The sequence below is a fragment of the Podarcis filfolensis genome (genome assembly GCF_964270895.1).
Source record: "Podarcis filfolensis genome assembly, chromosome: 1".
Lineage (NCBI taxonomy): Eukaryota > Metazoa > Chordata > Lepidosauria > Squamata > Lacertidae > Podarcis > Podarcis filfolensis.
This window is the reverse complement of record NC_139604.1, coordinates 57,573,098-57,590,879: the sequence shown is the minus strand read 5'-3', so window position 1 is coordinate 57,590,879 and position 17,782 is coordinate 57,573,098. Positions and strand designations below refer to the sequence as shown.

Here is a 17,782-nt window from a genome sequence, read left to right as displayed (position 1 = left end):
GACACGCCTAAACGACTAAACAACAACAATATGCATGCTCTAGCATTATATTGTTTTGAAAGGTTCACAGTTTTGCAATCATTACCAGATTTATGGCCTGTTTCTAAGTATACTGACTCAGAAGTATATATTTGTTTCTGCATTGGGAAACAAGTTCTGGACTTGAGGCAGAAGAGATTCTGCTAAACCTTGAGCAAATATGTTAATCCTGGTTAAGTGTTATTGCAATTTGAAAGGTTGACTGACTTTTATTTGACCCCCTTGTTATGATTCAGAAGTTTCTACTCAATTTCATTTGAATAGTGGCTTTTTGGAGTATTTTAAAAATAAAAGTAGAGCAGGTAAGATTTTTCATAATAACCTATGCTGGGTAAAATTTTGAAAATCATCTGTCACTTAAAACCGAACTCATGCCAAACACAATTCTCTGTTATTTTACTGGTAGGAAGCCCTTAGTGAAATAAAATGTCAATATAAATACTTTTACAAATCTAATGGAAGCAATAGCAATCAGTATCTGGCTGATAGATTTTGAAGAGTACATGATACATTGTCCATTGCATAACTCTACTGCAGAGCTTTCCAAACTGTCACAAAACGTTAGTGTGTCAGCTTCAGTGTGTAGCTGTGTTGCACGACTACTCCCTGCGCTCCTTCTGGGGCTGGAAAACCTCCAGTTTGCTAGTTCATCTTGTGTTGCAAGATGATGCATGTCTAAAAAAAGTGTGTCACCAACATGAATAGTTTGGAAAGCTCTGCTCTACTATTTCTAGGATGCAAGTATTGCAGCTCTGATTTGGGGTACCTGTACCATCCTTTATTTCTCTCTCCCCGCCTCCAGAGTTTAACCACAACTTTGGGTTGCACGATTGGGTTAGACTGGGGAAATAACATGAAGAGGAAGGTTTAAGCACATACTGCCTCCCACCAGTTCTGTTCAAGTCAAAACTGAAATCCTCCGCAGCTGGTTTCAAGTAAACAAAAGTCCTGAGAAATCTGATAATTCGTGGATCTCTTGTTTAAAGAATCCTTCTTTTTTGTATGAAATTTGCAATACAATAATACAACAATACAACCTGTGCTGTGAGGAGCCTTTTGAATCAAAACACTATTTAACTCCTTGGGAAGTTTTAACTATTTATAAAAATGTAGTATCACATGTTATAACCCAGCTTATTCATTTTGTTCCTTATCTTCTACTTAACATTCCTGGTAAAAACATACATACTGTATTTTCCTTTCTTTTCCTCATAGCTGGGATAGGTTTTAGGCTTGAGACATAAATTGAACCAATGTACTAAAACTTATTCATTTTTAAAAAAACTTAGGACAAGTATTAATAGTTGGACTATATTCAAATAGGCCTTGTTCAGTATTTGCTTAATTGATACTATAATCTAGGAAGTTAGAAATCATCTTGAACTAGGTTGCTTCCCTAATTAACAGGGCTAACTTCGTTTAAATTGCCTGCCCCCTCCTCTGCAACTTCCATCACCCCCAGCGAACTTGGCCAATAATCTGGGATAATGGGAGTTGGAGACCAACAACATTTGGAGGGCTACAGATTTCCTATCCCTGCCTTCTGTTAACTTGTCCACAGTTCGAACTCACTGTTTTGTTTGGATGTTATTGAACCGAAACCTTTCTTCTGGTCAGGACCAGACTGACAAAGGTTCAGAACAGAAGAGGTTTACAAGCTGACACTCTCTGAAGACATCACAGCTTCTTGAGCTCACCTTCTTATATCGAACATACACCGACTCTCTTGAAGTGCCACTTCAGAAGTCTTCCTCTTCTTCCAGGTCTTTCCTCATGAGTTTCTACCTACATGAATTCTTTTGCCATCCTTTGCACAGTCTAAGCTAAGTTGTCCCTCTGCTGTCCCCTTTGACCCCTTTCAGATTTTCCAGTCCAGCTTTGCTTCAGCTTCTTCTTGACAAATCCCCTTGACCCCAAACTTTCTCTTCTTAATATTCTCTGATATATAAGTGTGGCTTTTTATTCACTGCAACCAACTCCTCTCCCAATCAAAACTATAGCCTGGCAGACTGATGGTTCAGTACACCAATAAGTGGCAATGGAATGTCCACCCATTCATCTCTCAGTGACAAGACTTATGCTCTTTTCAATGTCCACCTCCTGGACTCCTACAGTTTCCCCTGACACCAGCATGTGATAGCAGCTCCCTTTTCCTCTCCAGCATTAAAACATATTTGCTGTTTGGCAGGCTGTCAGCTGTGAATCTCACTATGACATTTCTATCTCAGGATTTTTACTGTTTCTCCAGGGGGAGTAAATATAAATAGGATTGTTGACATAGTCTCATAATTTTTTATCTTAAGTGGCTTATTCATCATTTCCTTTTACTTCCCCTTGACCAAAAAAAGCCCCTATTAACAAAATTCCTGTTTTGTTAGTGGTTAGATTATTCATGAAAGAATTCACCTAAATCTCTATTCACAGTAGCTCCATTCAAGCCCATGTTGCTTTGATTACGGTACTTAGGTACATGGTAGTATTTCAAAAGGCTCCCTTTGTCTGAGACATTCCTTTCATCCATTAAACTTGCTTGCTTGCCAAAGAAAGAAACTTCATAGCAAAGTATGCTGGTTGCTAGCAATCACCTTATTTCCAGTATGTGTCTTACTCCAACAACAACCAATGTTATTATGCATTCCCCTCTTCACAGAACAGCAGAAAGTTCTACGGCCTGCACTGCTGTGTTAACTGACTTTGATGAGGGAGCCCTGGAGAGTAAGGACTGTGCCCAACACTGCAGTTCTGTTTGTGGAACAGACTTCTGTGTGTTCAATGGAACTTCCCCTTCTTCTCCTGCCACCTGTAGCTATCTGTGCAGTCTCAAAACCTGCTCCAGAAGGTTGGGAGACCCTCCACAGCAGATTTTTTTTGGGGGGGATTGCAGGGGGAGAAGAGGAAGTTCTGTTGTGTGAGCAGAAATCCTCTTGCACAGTGCTGGATAGAGTCCTTTGGATGTTTTTGTAACTTTTGCTTTATATGAGCAAAGGATAAGTGGAGGCAAACAGGAGCTCACACAAGACAGAAGATTCCCCCAGAAGGAAACTTGTTCCCCCCTACTCCACTTTACTATCCCAGTTTTCCTCTCTTAATAATAGAATAATAAGAATAATAAAATTTTATTTGTATCCTGCCCTTCCTGGCCGAGGCCAGGCTCAGAGCGGCTAACATCATAAAAACAACACAATATGCATAAAAACAGACACCAGTTAATTAAAATATATCTTAAAATTAATTCAGACAAATTAAAATTTGGGCAGGTCGCAATTATCAGGTTGGAATTGAGAGTGGTTAATACTTGCCAGGACCAACTTTCCACTGATCATACAAGGACCTGTGAGCAGGCTGGGGGCCTCCTTCAGGCTTGTTTTATCCTGATTCACTCCATCTTGACCTTATCCATTTTCGTAGCTACTTCAGTGTACAATGCATTCTTCTCCTTATTTAGTTCTTCCCTACAAGTGCCTTCTGAGGTGAATTATGAATATTCCTAGTAATGACAAGCAGCAGCAGCAGCAGTGAGGGAGTGGGAGCTTGCACAGGCTGGGTGAAGAAACTGGGGAAGAAGGAGTGAGCGGTGAGGAGGGAGCCCAAGGGCCAGGTTTGAAAATGCAAAGGGGGATGTTGCAAAGAGAACAGAGCCTGATGCTCTTGTGCTTTAGGTTGGAGGTGGACAGAAATTGCAAGCAGGGTTGAATGCAGAAAGGCTTGGAGTGAGCAGCAGGTGGAGCTGCTGGGCAGGCACAGCAAGGGCTCAGCCATTGATAAGGTTGCCAGACTGTGGCAGTTAGTTAGAAAGACTTGAGGAATCGGGCCAGTGAAGAGCAAGCAATTAGCCAGCCTGACTCTCGGCAGAGCCTCCAGGGTTGGGAAAAGTGGCACAGTCCCATTTTGGAAGCCTATCATCCACTGACTCATGTAATCTATATTGAACTTGCAAAGGAAAACATCGCATACTGAGCCAGACCAGATCTAACTCACTATTACCTACTCTGATGGGCAACAGTTCTCCAGGATTTCAGACAGGAGGCTTTTCCAACCCTGGCTGGGAAATGCCAGTAATTGACCATTTTGCTCACTTTACTACTGAGCAAGGTCCCTTCCCTTGTATCACTTCAAACTATAGGTGAGAGATTGGATGTTTCAGTACTTTCCCATATAAAAAGCTCAGTGCACGCACAAAATTAGCATATAGTTGTACCTTGGTTTTTGAACAGCTTAGTTCTCAAACGTTTTGGTTCCGGTTTGCGAGCTATTTTTGGAAGCTGAATGTTTATCGTGGCTTCTGATTGGCTGCAGGAGCTTTCTGCAGCCAATCAGAAGCTGCGCTTTGGTTTCCGAATGTTTTGGAAGTCAAACGGACTTCCAGAATGGATTGTGTTCAACTTCCAAAGTACGACTGTATTGGGAAGAGGGGTTCTGGTATATGCTGATCATGTGATTTGATTTGGAATAAGGATGCTTGACAAATTAGAGATCTGTGAATTCTGTTGCCCCTCTGCACCTCCTGGATTAATATGTGGAACAGAACTTTGTTCTCCACCAGCTTGTGCCCTTCCCAAATGTTTGAGCATAGCTCTCAGCTAAAAAAATAATTATCAGCATAAGTTAACATGTGTTTTGAGAGAAAATATATTTAGAAATGCATATTCAAATAAGTGTTTGCATGTATTTTTTTGTGTATTTGAGAAGACTAGAGTAATGCAGAAATGGAACAGACAGGGACGAAATCATGCAAAAATGAAAGTGGAAATACAGTCATACCTCATGTTATGTTTGCTTCAGGTTGCACATTTTCAGGTTGCATCCCGCGGCGACCCAGAAGTACTGGAAAGGGCTACTTCCAGGTTTTGCCACTCGCGCATGCGCAGACGCGGCAAATTGCGACCCACGTGTGTGCAGACATGGGTTGCGTTCTTTTCAGTTGCGAACGGGCCTCCGGAATGGATCCTGTTTGCAACCAGAGGTACCACTGTAAACTGATTCATCCATCTATAGCACTTTTTGTGACCATTTTCTCCCTCTTACAGCTTGGTGTAAAGAAAAAGAAGTACATGCCTTATAATCACCAGCATAAATACTTCTTTATCCGTGAGTATAATTTCTTTTCTGCAATGGCTTTTTTGGATAGCTTCAGAAATGGTTTTAGGCAAATTTATGGACGGCAAGGCTGTGCGCTACGTCCAGTTCTAGAGGCCATATGTCTGCCAGTTTCTGGGGAGCGCAAGTGGGGAGCATGCTGTGTGTGAGAACAGGATGCTGGACTAGGTGGCCCCTTGGTCTGATCCAGCACAGCTCTTCTTAGGATCTTACCACATGATTTTTTATCAGAAGTCCACAAAAAACCTGCCATCTCACAAGAAGTTTTAGTAGTTTGCTTTCCTGTAGGTATCTAAGCTAGTCATCTGCAGAATGCAGAAACAAGGAACAAACCTTGCAGTAGAAAAGAAAGTGTTTGTGCTTGGTCACTTGTAGGTGATTCTTACTCTCTATAGGTGACCCAGGGGAGTGAAAATTTACTACAACTGAGCCAAAGTATTGCTCACAAGGGGGGGGAAACTTGCAAAATTTAGAGTTCCCCCTCAGTGCCTTTTTTTTTTTTTAGTTTCTTCTGTGGTTGTTTGCCGTTATAATGATTCATTTTGCTTCCAGTGTTTCCCAATAGGGTGGGAGATGCTTGCTGTCTTTCTGTCTTGTGCCACAAGACTATCTCAACACGACCAATGCTAGCTCCTATCTATCTGTCTGTCTGTCTGTCTGTCTGTCTGTCTGTCTATCTATCTATCCATCTATTATTTTAAAAGGTGTATCTTACCTGTCAGTATTTCTGCTTCCAGAATGGTTATTGGGTAATGAAACGTAGTTTAAAACAAAGTACCATATTAAAAGCAAAGAGGGAAAAAAAACACAGAATAAAGAGGTAGTAGAAGATGGCACTGTGGGTTAAACCACAGAGCCTAGGGCTTGCTAATCAGAAGGTTGGCGGTTTGAATCCCCATGACGGGGTGAGCTGCCGTTGCTTGGTCCCTGCTCCTGCCAACCTAGCAGTTCGAAAGCACATCAAAGTGCAAGTAGATAAATAGGTACCACTCCAGCGGGAAGGTAAACGGTGTTTCCGTGTGCTGCTCTGGTTCTCTAGAAATGGCTTAGTCATGCTGGCCACATGACCCGGAAGCTGTACACCAGCTCCCTCGGCCAGTAAAGCGAGATGAGCACCACAACCCCAGAGTCGGCCACGACTGGACCTAATGGTCAGGGGTACCTTTCCCGTTACCTTTTAGAAGATAAAACATAATAGGAACATCAGAAATAATACAATTTCAGACTATGAGGCAGAAGGAAAATATGGGGAAATAAAAATGCATTCACCTGGTAACAAAAAGCAGCAAGAGTGGGTGCCTGTCAAACCTCTTGGAGGAAACTGCCGTCAGGAGGGGTTCCACAGCTGAAAAGCCCCTTTCTCCTACCCTATTCAAGACTGCAGGGGCACCTAGAGAATATGAGCTGAGTAGGTTTGTGTGGAGAAGATGGGCCACTCATTTCTTTTGAGCCAACTAAGAATGTTTCTCTGAATTCTTCCCTAGTTGGACCACCAGCTCTGGTGCCTTTCTACCTGCAGTGGTACATCTTCTACTTTGTTGTCCAGCGCAAACAATGGGCGGTGAGTATGTCTGAGCCCAGTTTCCCCAGACCAGCTGCCCTGGCATCAACGGAACAGGATTGTTCCATGAGAGATAGGAGCTCGTTGCACCAGACATTTGTCAACAAGACACTTTGTAGGACTCTACATATCTCTCACACCCATACTTAGTTTCCCTGTTTCCAAAAAAATATATTGTCTTTCAGTCTGAAAAAGAAGAAGGCAAAACTATGGATTCGGTTTGTAAACTTGCTGTAGAGAGGGGAGATCTTTAGCACATAGCCATGTCGCTAAACTCACACAAGTTGCTTAGCTTACCTGCTTTCTGTTTTCCTAGCCTCTTTGTCGCTGAGGCTGCAACGCTGCACTTTCATTCTTTAAAAAGGAAATGAACTGGAACTGAAGACTTAAAGCTACTCTTCAGTGTTTATGCTAACATTTCCTCTACACTGGGCCGTTCTCAGTTTAGGTTTTTCCTCTTTCTAAATTAGTTTGCCGCTAGGTTTTTCCAGTTAAAGTTTAACCTCGGACGGTCAAGGCTTAATTGCTACATTAGAGCTGAAGAACTGCAATTTCGCAACAGAATGACCTCTTCAAGAGTTATGGTTCAGTTCCTGAGATGCAGTGCCCCTTTTCAGCTCCGGGTTATAGATTTATATAAATGGATATTACCTGATCACAGAGATGGACTCTCTTGAAATCCAGCCCTATTAAAACCTATTATAGCAGTAGTTATCACAAGGGTGAGCAAATCAGAGGTGTGGATTGCACATTCTTACAGTGTGGGCAATGGGATTAGGGGATTGAATTGTCCAAAGGCCACAGTTTGTTGGGTAGTATAGATATGCCTGCCTAAATAAATAACTAAATAAATAATAAGGGAAAATAGTTAGGATCCTCTGGGAGCCAAAGAGTATGACCGGCTTTAAGCTTGGCTAAGCTTGCACTTTTCTAAACTTACACTTTATTACTATTGCTATTATCATTTATTAAATTGATTTACCACACTTCATCTGAAGATCACCAGGCAGTTTACAACATAAAAACACAAAATTCATAAAACAATAGCACAAAACAAAACCCCAACAGATTTAAGAGGCCATAGAGTCTTTAATTAGCAAAAGGCCTAGTTGAAAAGGAACATTTTCGCCTGTTACCTAAAGAGATGTAATGAAGGCGCCAGGCAAAGCTCCCCAGGGAGAACATTCCACAAGTGGGGAGCCACTGCAGAAAAGGCCCATTCTCATGTTGCCACGCTCTGGACCTCTCATGGAGGAGACACACGAAGCCTTAGATGATGATCGCAGGGCCTAGGTCAGTTTGTATGGGGAGAGCCAATGCTTGAGGTATTTGGGTCCTGAGCCATTTAAGGCTTTATAGGTCAAATTCAACACTCTGAATTGGGCCTGGATGGGCAGAAAGAGGGCAGGATGTGGGAAGTGAAAGATTAGATGAGGAATAACAGGAATGCGTATAAGAAACTTCCTGACCAAGACAGGTTTAAGCATGTGGATATTTAAAATAGCTTTGGGAGATGTCTGGGCTGTTACCTTTTCAATATATCAGACTGAGGGCGAGCACAGGATTAGTGATGGGTTTAGTGCATAGGTGGCCTCTGAGACTGGTGCCCTACATGAGCAAATTGGTGGGGCAGGTCTGCAGCACATGGCCTTCTGCAGAGCACTCATCCTTTCCTTTGCAACAGGATCTGGCCTGGATGGTGACTTTCTACATCCGTTTCTTTTTGACTTACTCATACCTACTGGAACTGAAGGGTCTCCTTGGTCTCTTCTTTCTACTCAGGTGAGTTTCATTTGGATGCATACCCTCACCATAACTGATTATTTGGGGTTACCATATAGTCTCTGCAAGTCAAAGATCTTTGTTTGCACTGCAGCGCCACATTCTGGCATGGTCAAGAAACAGAACTTTTCCAGGATATTGAGCCATGCATTGAGAAAGGGCCCCATGGTGTGTGCACACACAGGCATGCACACTGTGTTTCTGCATGCACAGATGCATCGAACCTTCCCCAGGGTCACAGCAGTCTGGGCTCTACCTGTCCACATCCCTCTGCCCACCATAGCAGCAGGTATTTTGTTCCTGCAATACTAACTTGAAGTAGCCACCCCTCCCAGAGGCCACTCTCACAGTCAGTTAGATTGCACTCACAAGCTTGCACCAGAAGAATGGACCCCACTGCCATACGCCAGCCATAAATGAGGTTTAAGATTTACTGATTTGTATCGACTAATGTTGAACATACATTCTAAAACAACAGCAACAAAACCCCTTTCTCGCTAAGAGAAAACTATATAGTTTTACTCTTCACCCTTCCTCTCTCTACTCCCCTTCAAGGTGTGTGTGTGTGTGTTGTTGTTGTTTTTTAAAAAACCATACTGTTTCAGTCAAGTATTGGTGCTTTTCAATAGGTTCAATACAGAGGCGAGTCTTCCCTCTGCAGAAGCTCGGTCCTGGCAAAGAACTCTTAATTATTGGCTCTGTCTAAATTTAAATCCACCCTTAGTGCCCTTAGTGACACAAGACCCCCATAAAAGTGTGTGGTTTAAAACTGTGCACCAAAAACTCCTATCCTGTGGACTCCACCCACATCAGCTTCTCACAATGGTCTTTATTAAAGCAAAAAGGCTAATTGGACAGCGTCTGAAGGACTTAGAGCAACAGAACATTATCTGGCCATTATAAAGAAATTCTGTCCTTGGTATGCCTTTCCCCCCCCTTCTCAGTTTGATTCCCTGGCACCATATCTGTATAAATTAACTACCCCAAAATACAGACGTGCCTTCATACTGGCCAGATTGGATGTGATGCCCTCTGCCGCACTTGAGGGCAGATACCAAAAGATTCCAACTGAGAAACACTCTGCCCCTGTGGAGATGGTAATCTGGAAAGAGTGGCTCATGTTCTCCTGTCCTGTCCTCTTGATAAAGATCTGAGGAATGAAATCATTAACCCACTCTTACTTACCCTCCCAGGCCACCCATCTGAGGCCACATTGTTCTTTCTTTGATCAGCTCGAAATGATCAGACAACAGCAAAGGTTGCTAGGTTTATTGAGGGTGCAATGAGATTAAGGGCCACTATCTGAATGATAATCTTGGCCATTTGATTGCCCTTTTTACCCATTGTTGTCTTTTTTATTTGTATATATTTTATTTGTATATATTGCTTGTTTTATGTTGCTATGGCCGTTGGCTAATGCGAATAAAGTTTATCTTATCAATAGGTTGTGTGGGTTTGGTTGCATGGAAACACAATAATTTACTTCTGTGCTTTGTGCAGATTTATAGAGAGTCACTGGTTTGTCTGGGTGACACAAATGAACCACATCCCAATGAACATTGATTATGACAAGAATGTTGACTGGCTTTCAACCCAGGTAATGTGCACAACGATCCCAGCAGTTATGATCATGAATATGAGACTTATACAGGAGGTGTCTAGCATCTTAGGAGCTGAAGTATAATTGAGTGCCCGGAAGGGTTGGGTGTAACTGTATGTAAGAACTAATTGTGGAATACTAATAATGGGTTGGGGTGAAAGAAAACAGACTGTGGGAGTAAAAGAAGATTAGAAAAGGAATAACATGAATGCTTGCAAGTGTCTTGTAATGGCTTTAGGGGTTGCTTGTGCGTAAATAGCCGCCGCTCTGGGCTAGGTTGACTGGTTAAACCATTTCTCGCTGGACAGCCATCCACTCCGTGGCTGTTCAGTCGCTGGCAGAATCCATCAGTGGGCGTTTCTTAAACCTTTTCCAACATAAAAGTTGTTTGACGCCCAGTCTCCTCCTACTCTCCCTGCGCCGAAGTCTTCTGCGCAGGGAGGGCGTGGGTAGCGGAGGACCTGTGCTCTCCCCGCTGGTGTCCAGTGAAGAGTCCCGGAGCCTGCTCTCTGCTTCCCCCATTGGCCCCCCCTCTATCCCTGGTGTAGCGCTGATTTTCTTCCCCAACAGGAGACTTGCCTCTCTCCCTGCTTAGCCCCTCTCCAGCATCATTGTGGGGCCTCGCCTCCTCCTCTAGTTCCGATGGCAGTTCCCTGACATCCCTTCTTGATCCAGAACTTTTATACCTCTTGTGTAAACACATGGAACTCCCATCAATTACTGCTGCTTAAAGGCCCCATCAGGTTGAGTCCCATGTCCAGTGAAACCCTAATCCATCCTTCCTACCGCTCTCACTGCATTCATTATTTTGAACATGGGATTTTGTCATGGGTGGGTGGGGTGGCTGCTCACATGCTCCACATTTGGGCCCCAGAAGTCAGGCAATAATGCTGTTACTCTCTGTGCTGACCCTCTGTGGTTGACATGGGAACTGGGAAGGCACCGTATTTTTCGCTCTATAAGACGCACCCAACCATAAGATGCACCTAGTTTTAGAGGAGGAGAACAAGAAAAAAAATATATTCTCTCCCTCTCTGCGCAGCGCCTCTCCAGCAAAGCAGGAGGAGAAACGGAAGGGTCTCTGTTTCTCCTCCCGCTTTACTGAAGAGGCGCTGTGCAGCTTTCCCTCTCTGCACAGCGCCTCTTCAGTGCTGAAGAGGTGCTGCGCAGAGAGGGAAAGCTGTGCAGAGCCTCTCCAGCGAAGCGAAGTCAGAACAGCAAGAGGGATCGTTGCTCAGCGAAAGCAGCGATCCCGCTTACTGTTCTGGCCTCTGGGATAGCCGTGCCAAGCCTCTTCAGGGCGGGGGGGGGCGTTCCTCCCATTGCCCTGAAGAGGGTTTGCGCGGCTATCCCTGAAGCCAGGAGAGCGAGAGGGGTCGGTGCACACCGATCCCTCTCCCTCTCCTGGCTTCAGGGATAGCTGTGCAGCCTGCATTCGCTCCATAAGACACACACACATTCCCTCTTACTTTTTAGGAGGGGGAAAGTGTGTCTTATAGAGCGAAAAATATGGTATATGAGGTGTTGAAGGTTTTTGCTAGCGTTCACACAGACATATATTGTACAGCCCTGCGGTCAAGCGGGCCCAAGTGGGGCAAGGCGATCTCATAGGTAAACTGCTCCCAGTTGTTAGGTCCATCTATTTATTATTGTTGTTCTTATTCTAAGGACTAGGATGGGGCGATGAGGGTATGCCACAGTTCATTGGGGTGACTAGCTAGAACTGAAACATGAATATCCTCATGTGGTGCCTTTTTAAATATATTTTCTCTCTCTCCAGCTCCAGGCAACATGCAACGTAGACCAGTCCCTGTTCAACGACTGGTTCAGTGGGCATCTCAACTTCCAAATTGAGCACCAGTGAGTATATTCTTCTTTTTTCACCAGTTGGAAGGTGTCTTGAGGATATCAACTAATATGAAGCCTAGAAAAAGAATGGGATCTATTTCCCTGAGAGGCTTATTTCATGCTGTAGTAGTAAGTGACCTTGTAGGGGGTTGAAGAGGATGGAGGCCTCATAAGTTCAAGAGCCTGGAGTCCTTTATGGTATACGTGTGATTCAGTCATGTGGACAACTGAGCTTGTAGGGGCTTCACGTGCTGCTGCTGAAGCATCATGTGGGTAGGCTTTTGGGTATACAATGGTACCTCGGGTTACAAACTTAATTCATTCTGGAGATCCGTTCTTAACCCAAAAACATTCTTAACCTGAGGTACCACTTTAGCTGATGGGGCCTCCCGCTGCTACCGCACCGCTGCCACGCGATTTCTGTTTTCATCCTGGGGTAAGGTTCTTAACCTGAAGTACTACTTCCGGGTTAGCGGAGTTTGTAACCTGTAGCGTTTGTAACCTGAGGTACCACTGTAATGAGGACAAGGGATATTATGAAGTTGAATTCCTGTGTGAAAACAGCCTTGGACCAGGGAGGCACCCAGGACATGATAAGCTTAAGCTGGCAATGCAAGAGGACCCAATGCTATGATTATAATTTTAGGATAAGGACCTATGCAACAGTTGTTTACAGAAGAAATCATTAAGCTTGTAAGTGATTATTTGGCATGGGCAAGCTTCACAAAGAAGTATAGCACACACTAATGAGATTTTGGGAGGAAGAAGAAGGCTCTCTAGAGCTCTGAGGAAGCCATGAGATCTGGCAGCTGCCTCTCTCCCTCTCTCCACAGCCTTTTCCCCACCATGCCTCGACACAACTTCCACAAGGTGACCCCCTTGGTGAAGTCCCTATGTGCAAAGCACGGCATCGAGTACCAGTCCAAGCCTCTGCTCACAGCCTTTGCAGACATTGTACAGTAAGTATCAGTGAATGTGAAAGCACCAGCACCCCCTGCAAGTTCCAGGAGGAAGGACAGCTCTCCTGCGGGGGGAGAGACATCAGACTGACATCTTGTGAAAGGGCACAAAAAGAAAAGGGGGGGGGTAATATGGGACCTCCAGCCTCCAGCTGTTGCTTCCAATAATGCGAACTGGGAAGACTGCTCTGAGTAAACAATATTTGTTAACATTCAGAGTTTTCAGCACTCTCGTAATTGTTCTAGAAATCATAATCAGGGCTGCATACATTCTGCTTGCCCTCCTACTAAAAACACATCAAAACTTAGTGCGAAGGAATCGGAACATTTCTGAGCCAAGTTTATGCAAGGTAGATGCACACACGTAAGTCAGGGATGGGAAACGTGTGGCCCAGCAGAAGACTCCCATCAGCCTCTGCCAGAAATAGCCAATAGAAATAGATACTGGAAACCACTGGAATCTAATGCCGTTGTTAAAAAGCACCTTGAACGCAGGTTGGGGGAGTTTGAAAATGTTGGCACTGCCCGTGTTTTGGTTCTCCCCCTTCAAATATTCCTATCTGACCATAAGTCTTAGAAACAACAACAACACAGAGATTAGTGCATGATTAGAGCATAACTCCTGTGCAGTATGCAAGGAGGTCTGTAAAATATGCACATCCCAGAAAAATGGACAGCCTTCATTGAATGAGCACAGAGTAGGTGGAAAGCTAATTGGGAAGGCTGTTGATATTAATGTTAATTTATGTATATAGTGTAAGTCTCTTTGAGTTTACTTTTACTAAAAAAGATAATAGTCAATTCAATAATAATAATAATAATAATAATAATAATAATAGCTAGTGAAAGTAGTTTGCCTGAGCTTTTGCAAGAGCATGGTGGCAAAGTCGAAACAAGCATTTGTGGATTCTGAGCTCTGTGGGTTAGTTCACACATTCCTACTGCATCTCTTGACTGCTTGGCTCCTGAAAACTTGCAGACAAAGTGTGCAGACTGAGCCCACTGAAAAGAACTGCTCTGAGATGACTTGAAAGTTCTGTCCTGTCTCACCTGGAATGGCTCATTCATACAGCATTTGCTGCAGCAATCAGGTGGTGAGCCTGCATGTGTGAACCAGCCCTGTGGCTCTCTCCATGAGAGGGTGCTGCATCCGTCCTTGTGCTTTTAATGCCCCCCCTTGCTGCTCTATTGTGGGTTTTTTCTTATCGCAACATGCTCACTCAATGACTATAGTGCCCTGAGAATTCCTGGCTCAATATTGAATCTCTTTTTCTGGTTTCCTTCTTCGTGTTTCCTGATTTGACCCTTTTTATCCTCGTTCCAGTTCTCTGAAGGATTCAGGAGAGCTCTGGCTCGATGCGTACTTGCATCAGTAAGAAGCAGCTGACATCTCTCACCCTTGCTGCCTCCTGCCATTGGCATCTTGAAGAGAGCAGAGGCCTGGCTTAATCAACCGCGGGCAGCTGGCTGAGCTGAATGCTGGGACTGAGTATGATGTTTCAAGAAGTCTTGTTCCTTCCTCTTCCCTCATGCACCTCACTCTCCTCCTTTCTGCTCTTGAAGATACTGCAACCTTTCCAGATGTGCACGTTCACCAGGGAGAATTCTTCAGGACCAGGAAACGATGCTCATTTCTTTGCCGCCATTTCACTTGCTTTGTATGTAGAAGGGAAATCTTACTTAGGGATCTCTTAAGGCTTCTGTCGCCCTGGGGTTGAGCTTGCCTGGCTCCCTCCTAGAGTAAACAAGGACCGAGGATGTGGATGTAGTCTGATGAGCGAGGTGGAGAGGAGAAAGCCTAGGGAAGGAGAAGAAAATGCAGGATCTGAGGAGCTGTTGGTAGAAAGATTAGGAAGTTGGGAAATGAGGCATAGCCAGGATTAGAGAAGACAATAGATGCCAAACTGCTGTGCAGGTGATTGTGAGAAGAGAGCAGCCAAATACTGATACAGGCACACATTCCAGGGCCAGGCTAGAGAGTGGCCAGCCTATCTTAACTACAGAAAGCAGTCTGGGCTAGGCTTTCTGAGCTCAGGAGTCCAAGACATTCCTGGGTGTACTTTTCACAAAGACAAAAAAGTGCCTTAATTACAGACGTGGCACTACTACCACTCCACGGGGCCATATTTTGAAAGGGGGATAATGAATGTCTGGTCTGGCTATTGCTCAAACTTCCAGAGGCAAATTGGGAGTACGAAGACGCCCAAGTCTCTCAGCTTAGCTACTGATATGCCTCAAGAACAAATAGTATATACTTTCGCACAACTGGAACTGCACTCTTTCTGTATTGCTCAGTTGCTAAGGGCTGTTTCTAGATCACATACCTGATTACACTAATTCTGTTCCACAAACAGGACTAAACCTCTGGGGTGTTTGCTGCTACAACAGAGGGGGTGACAGCAACTAAAGCACAAGTCCAGAGCAGGCATTCTCAAAGTTGTCATAGTCTTTCCTTGTCTCTAAATCAGCCTTTCTCAACCTGTGGGTCCCCAGATGTTGTTGAACTGCAACTCCCATCACCCCTAGCTAGCAAGACCAGAGCTCAGGGATGATGGGAGTTGTAGTCCAACAACATCTGGGGACCCACAGGTTGAGAACCGCTGCAATTGAGAATGAGGGCAAGAAGGGTTTGAATTTTCTCATGCTTATTTCACCTGGTGTCTGATTAGAGTTTGGATTTGATATCCCGCTTTATCACTACCCGAAGGAGTCTCAAAGCAGCTAACATTCTCCTTTCCCTTCCTCCCCCACAACAAACACTCTGTGAGGTGAGCGGGGCTGAGAGACTTCAGAGAAGTGTGACTGGCCCAAGGTCACCCAGCAGCTGCATGTGGAGGAGCGGAGATGCGAACCCGGTTCACCAGATTACGAGTCTACTGCTCTTAACCACTATACCACACTGGCTCTCTTAGTTGTACAATTAGTTTTTATGGGGGAAAAGTCACCATGAGGTGTCTGTAATTCCTTCATGGCTTCTTATTCACACAGATGTCTTCCCTTATGGTGAAACTGGGAAGCATAGCCTTGGGGCATTTTGGCTACTGAAAACAAATGGCAGTTCATGGTGACATTGGTCCCCCCCAGACAATTCAAGTGTTATCAACTTTCTCTAACAGCTTACAGATGCATCTGCTGGATCATTCTGTTCTTCCTGTTCCAAAGGCAGAGAGTAGGAAGGTTCAGACTCAAGTTGCTGCCTTCGGCTTCTCCAGGAGGAAGAGTGGGATATAAATAGAATAAATTAAAATAATAAGAAATAATAAAGTGAGACTTTGATTCTCCGAAGGAGAGACCATATGGAAATGTATCTCCCCACAAAATGGGTTTTGCCATGCAGTTCAATGATTGGGTTTACACAGTGCTATTTTTCTAGAAAAAGAGGTGCCAGAACTCACCATGACCGCCTCCCTTGTTCTCTTATAATGGCAATGGCAGCCACCTTAGAGGTGCCAGAACTGAGTTCCAGTGAGTTCTGGCTGGAAAAAAAAGCCCTGGGTTTATATGCATAGCAGGGATTAGGATAGAGGGACCTAAGATGAGAAGTAGACCAGAAATCCATTCATAATGAAAATCTGTTAGAATGGAGTTGCCAAACCTCCCAGTGACTGGGCATTAGTTTTCCATATGAATGCCTGGTGCTTTGAGACAAGACCCATAGCTCTAGAGAGGAGTTGTCACTCACTGATAAACTTTAAAGCATTAACATTCCAGCCCAGAGGGAAGGGTGATGCAGCCTTCAAAACAAGCCAGTATATCACCTCTGATTCTTTCTTGTATAATGTGCCTCTTAGGAATGCTTTTGGAGAAAAAGCATGCTGCCTTGGATTGCCACCATAGCCTTATGTTGCCATTTGATAGAAACACGAAAAAGCACATCTGTCGAATTAGACATGTGGGGTTACTCCTGGCATTATGTCCCTTTGAAAATGAAGCCCTAGCATTGAAGCATCTTTCTTTTCTCAACCTCTAGTCTTTCCTTCCGTGAGTTGATGCCAACCTTTCTTCTTCCAGTCTTCACTATCTGCTGATTTTATATAAGCAGCATGTGATTCCTTCCTTCCTTCCTTCCTTCCTTCCTTCCTTCCTTCCTTCCGGTAAACCTTTCCTGATTGCACATGTTGCCGTCTGCCAAAAACTGCCAATGACACCAAACTAGATGTGGCGGTGGAGAACCAGGACTGGATCATTAGTTTCTTTAAATTTTGACAAATAGGAGCTGCAGGTGTTTGTGTCCAAAATCTAAATGGGGGTCCACCCTTCACTCCAGTTGCTATTTGCCATTAGGGAAAAAGTAAATGTGCACAGGCTGCATCCATAAAGGGGCAATAAAAGCAACTTGAATGGCTTAATTCAGTGGGAAAATAGCACAAGTATTAACTTTTCAGGTAGTTGGCTGCTATTTGTCAGTTTTTAAGAGGCATATCTCTGCTGCCTTGTCTAGTTTGGCCCTGCTTATTATAGAAGTGCCCTTTGCTGGGTTGTGGCATAGGATAAAAAACACCACTACCCCTGCGCTTATTATTAAGAGAGGATGGAAAGGCTGGCGGCAAAGGAGTGTTTGTCTCCCCCATGGATGAAAACTCTGGACATACAGTATTCTCTTGCGTGTGAATTTTTTGATGGGGATAACCATACTGTAAAAAAACAAAGAAACCATAATGTGAGTGTTGAATAAATAAGAGTAGGTGAAGCAAACTGTGTGTGCATCTTTTTATCTTTTCCACCGTTCTGTTCATTTTCCTTCTTCTCTTGCTTCATACCATACACCCTGCTCCCCAACAAACACATACGTTCATTGAGTGTGTGAGGAGGTAGGGCGATTGTGTCTCCTGGCCATGATCCTTTGGCAGACATACATGCATCACTAGCAAGAAAGGGCTCCTTTCTGTGGATGGT

The 17,782-nt window shown here is 44.1% G+C and overlaps 1 protein-coding gene across 2 annotated transcripts in view; it reads left to right on the top strand.

Annotated features, from left to right (window-relative positions):
- LOC310746810 (acyl-CoA (8-3)-desaturase-like) overlaps window positions 1-17,581 on the top strand; it is a 28,374-nt gene extending 10,793 nt beyond the window's left edge. Inside the window, exons 6-14 of one of the 2 annotated variants that reach the window (XM_083580932.1) lie at window positions 5,067-5,127; window positions 6,621-6,697; window positions 8,382-8,479; window positions 9,980-10,076; window positions 11,860-11,939; window positions 12,761-12,886; window positions 14,211-15,381; window positions 15,445-15,556; window positions 15,799-17,581. In XM_083580932.1, coding sequence (XP_083437058.1) covers window positions 5,067-5,127; window positions 6,621-6,697; window positions 8,382-8,479; window positions 9,980-10,076; window positions 11,860-11,939; window positions 12,761-12,886; window positions 14,211-14,262 — 591 coding nt within the window. In that variant the 3' untranslated portion in view covers window positions 14,263-15,381; window positions 15,445-15,556; window positions 15,799-17,581. Of the gene's footprint in view, window positions 1-5,066; window positions 5,128-6,620; window positions 6,698-8,381; window positions 8,480-9,979; window positions 10,077-11,859; window positions 11,940-12,760; window positions 12,887-14,210; window positions 15,557-15,798 lie in introns of both variants that reach the window. The other variant, XM_083580931.1, reaches the window with a different exon arrangement.
- Window positions 17,582-17,782: the final 201 nt, after the last annotated feature.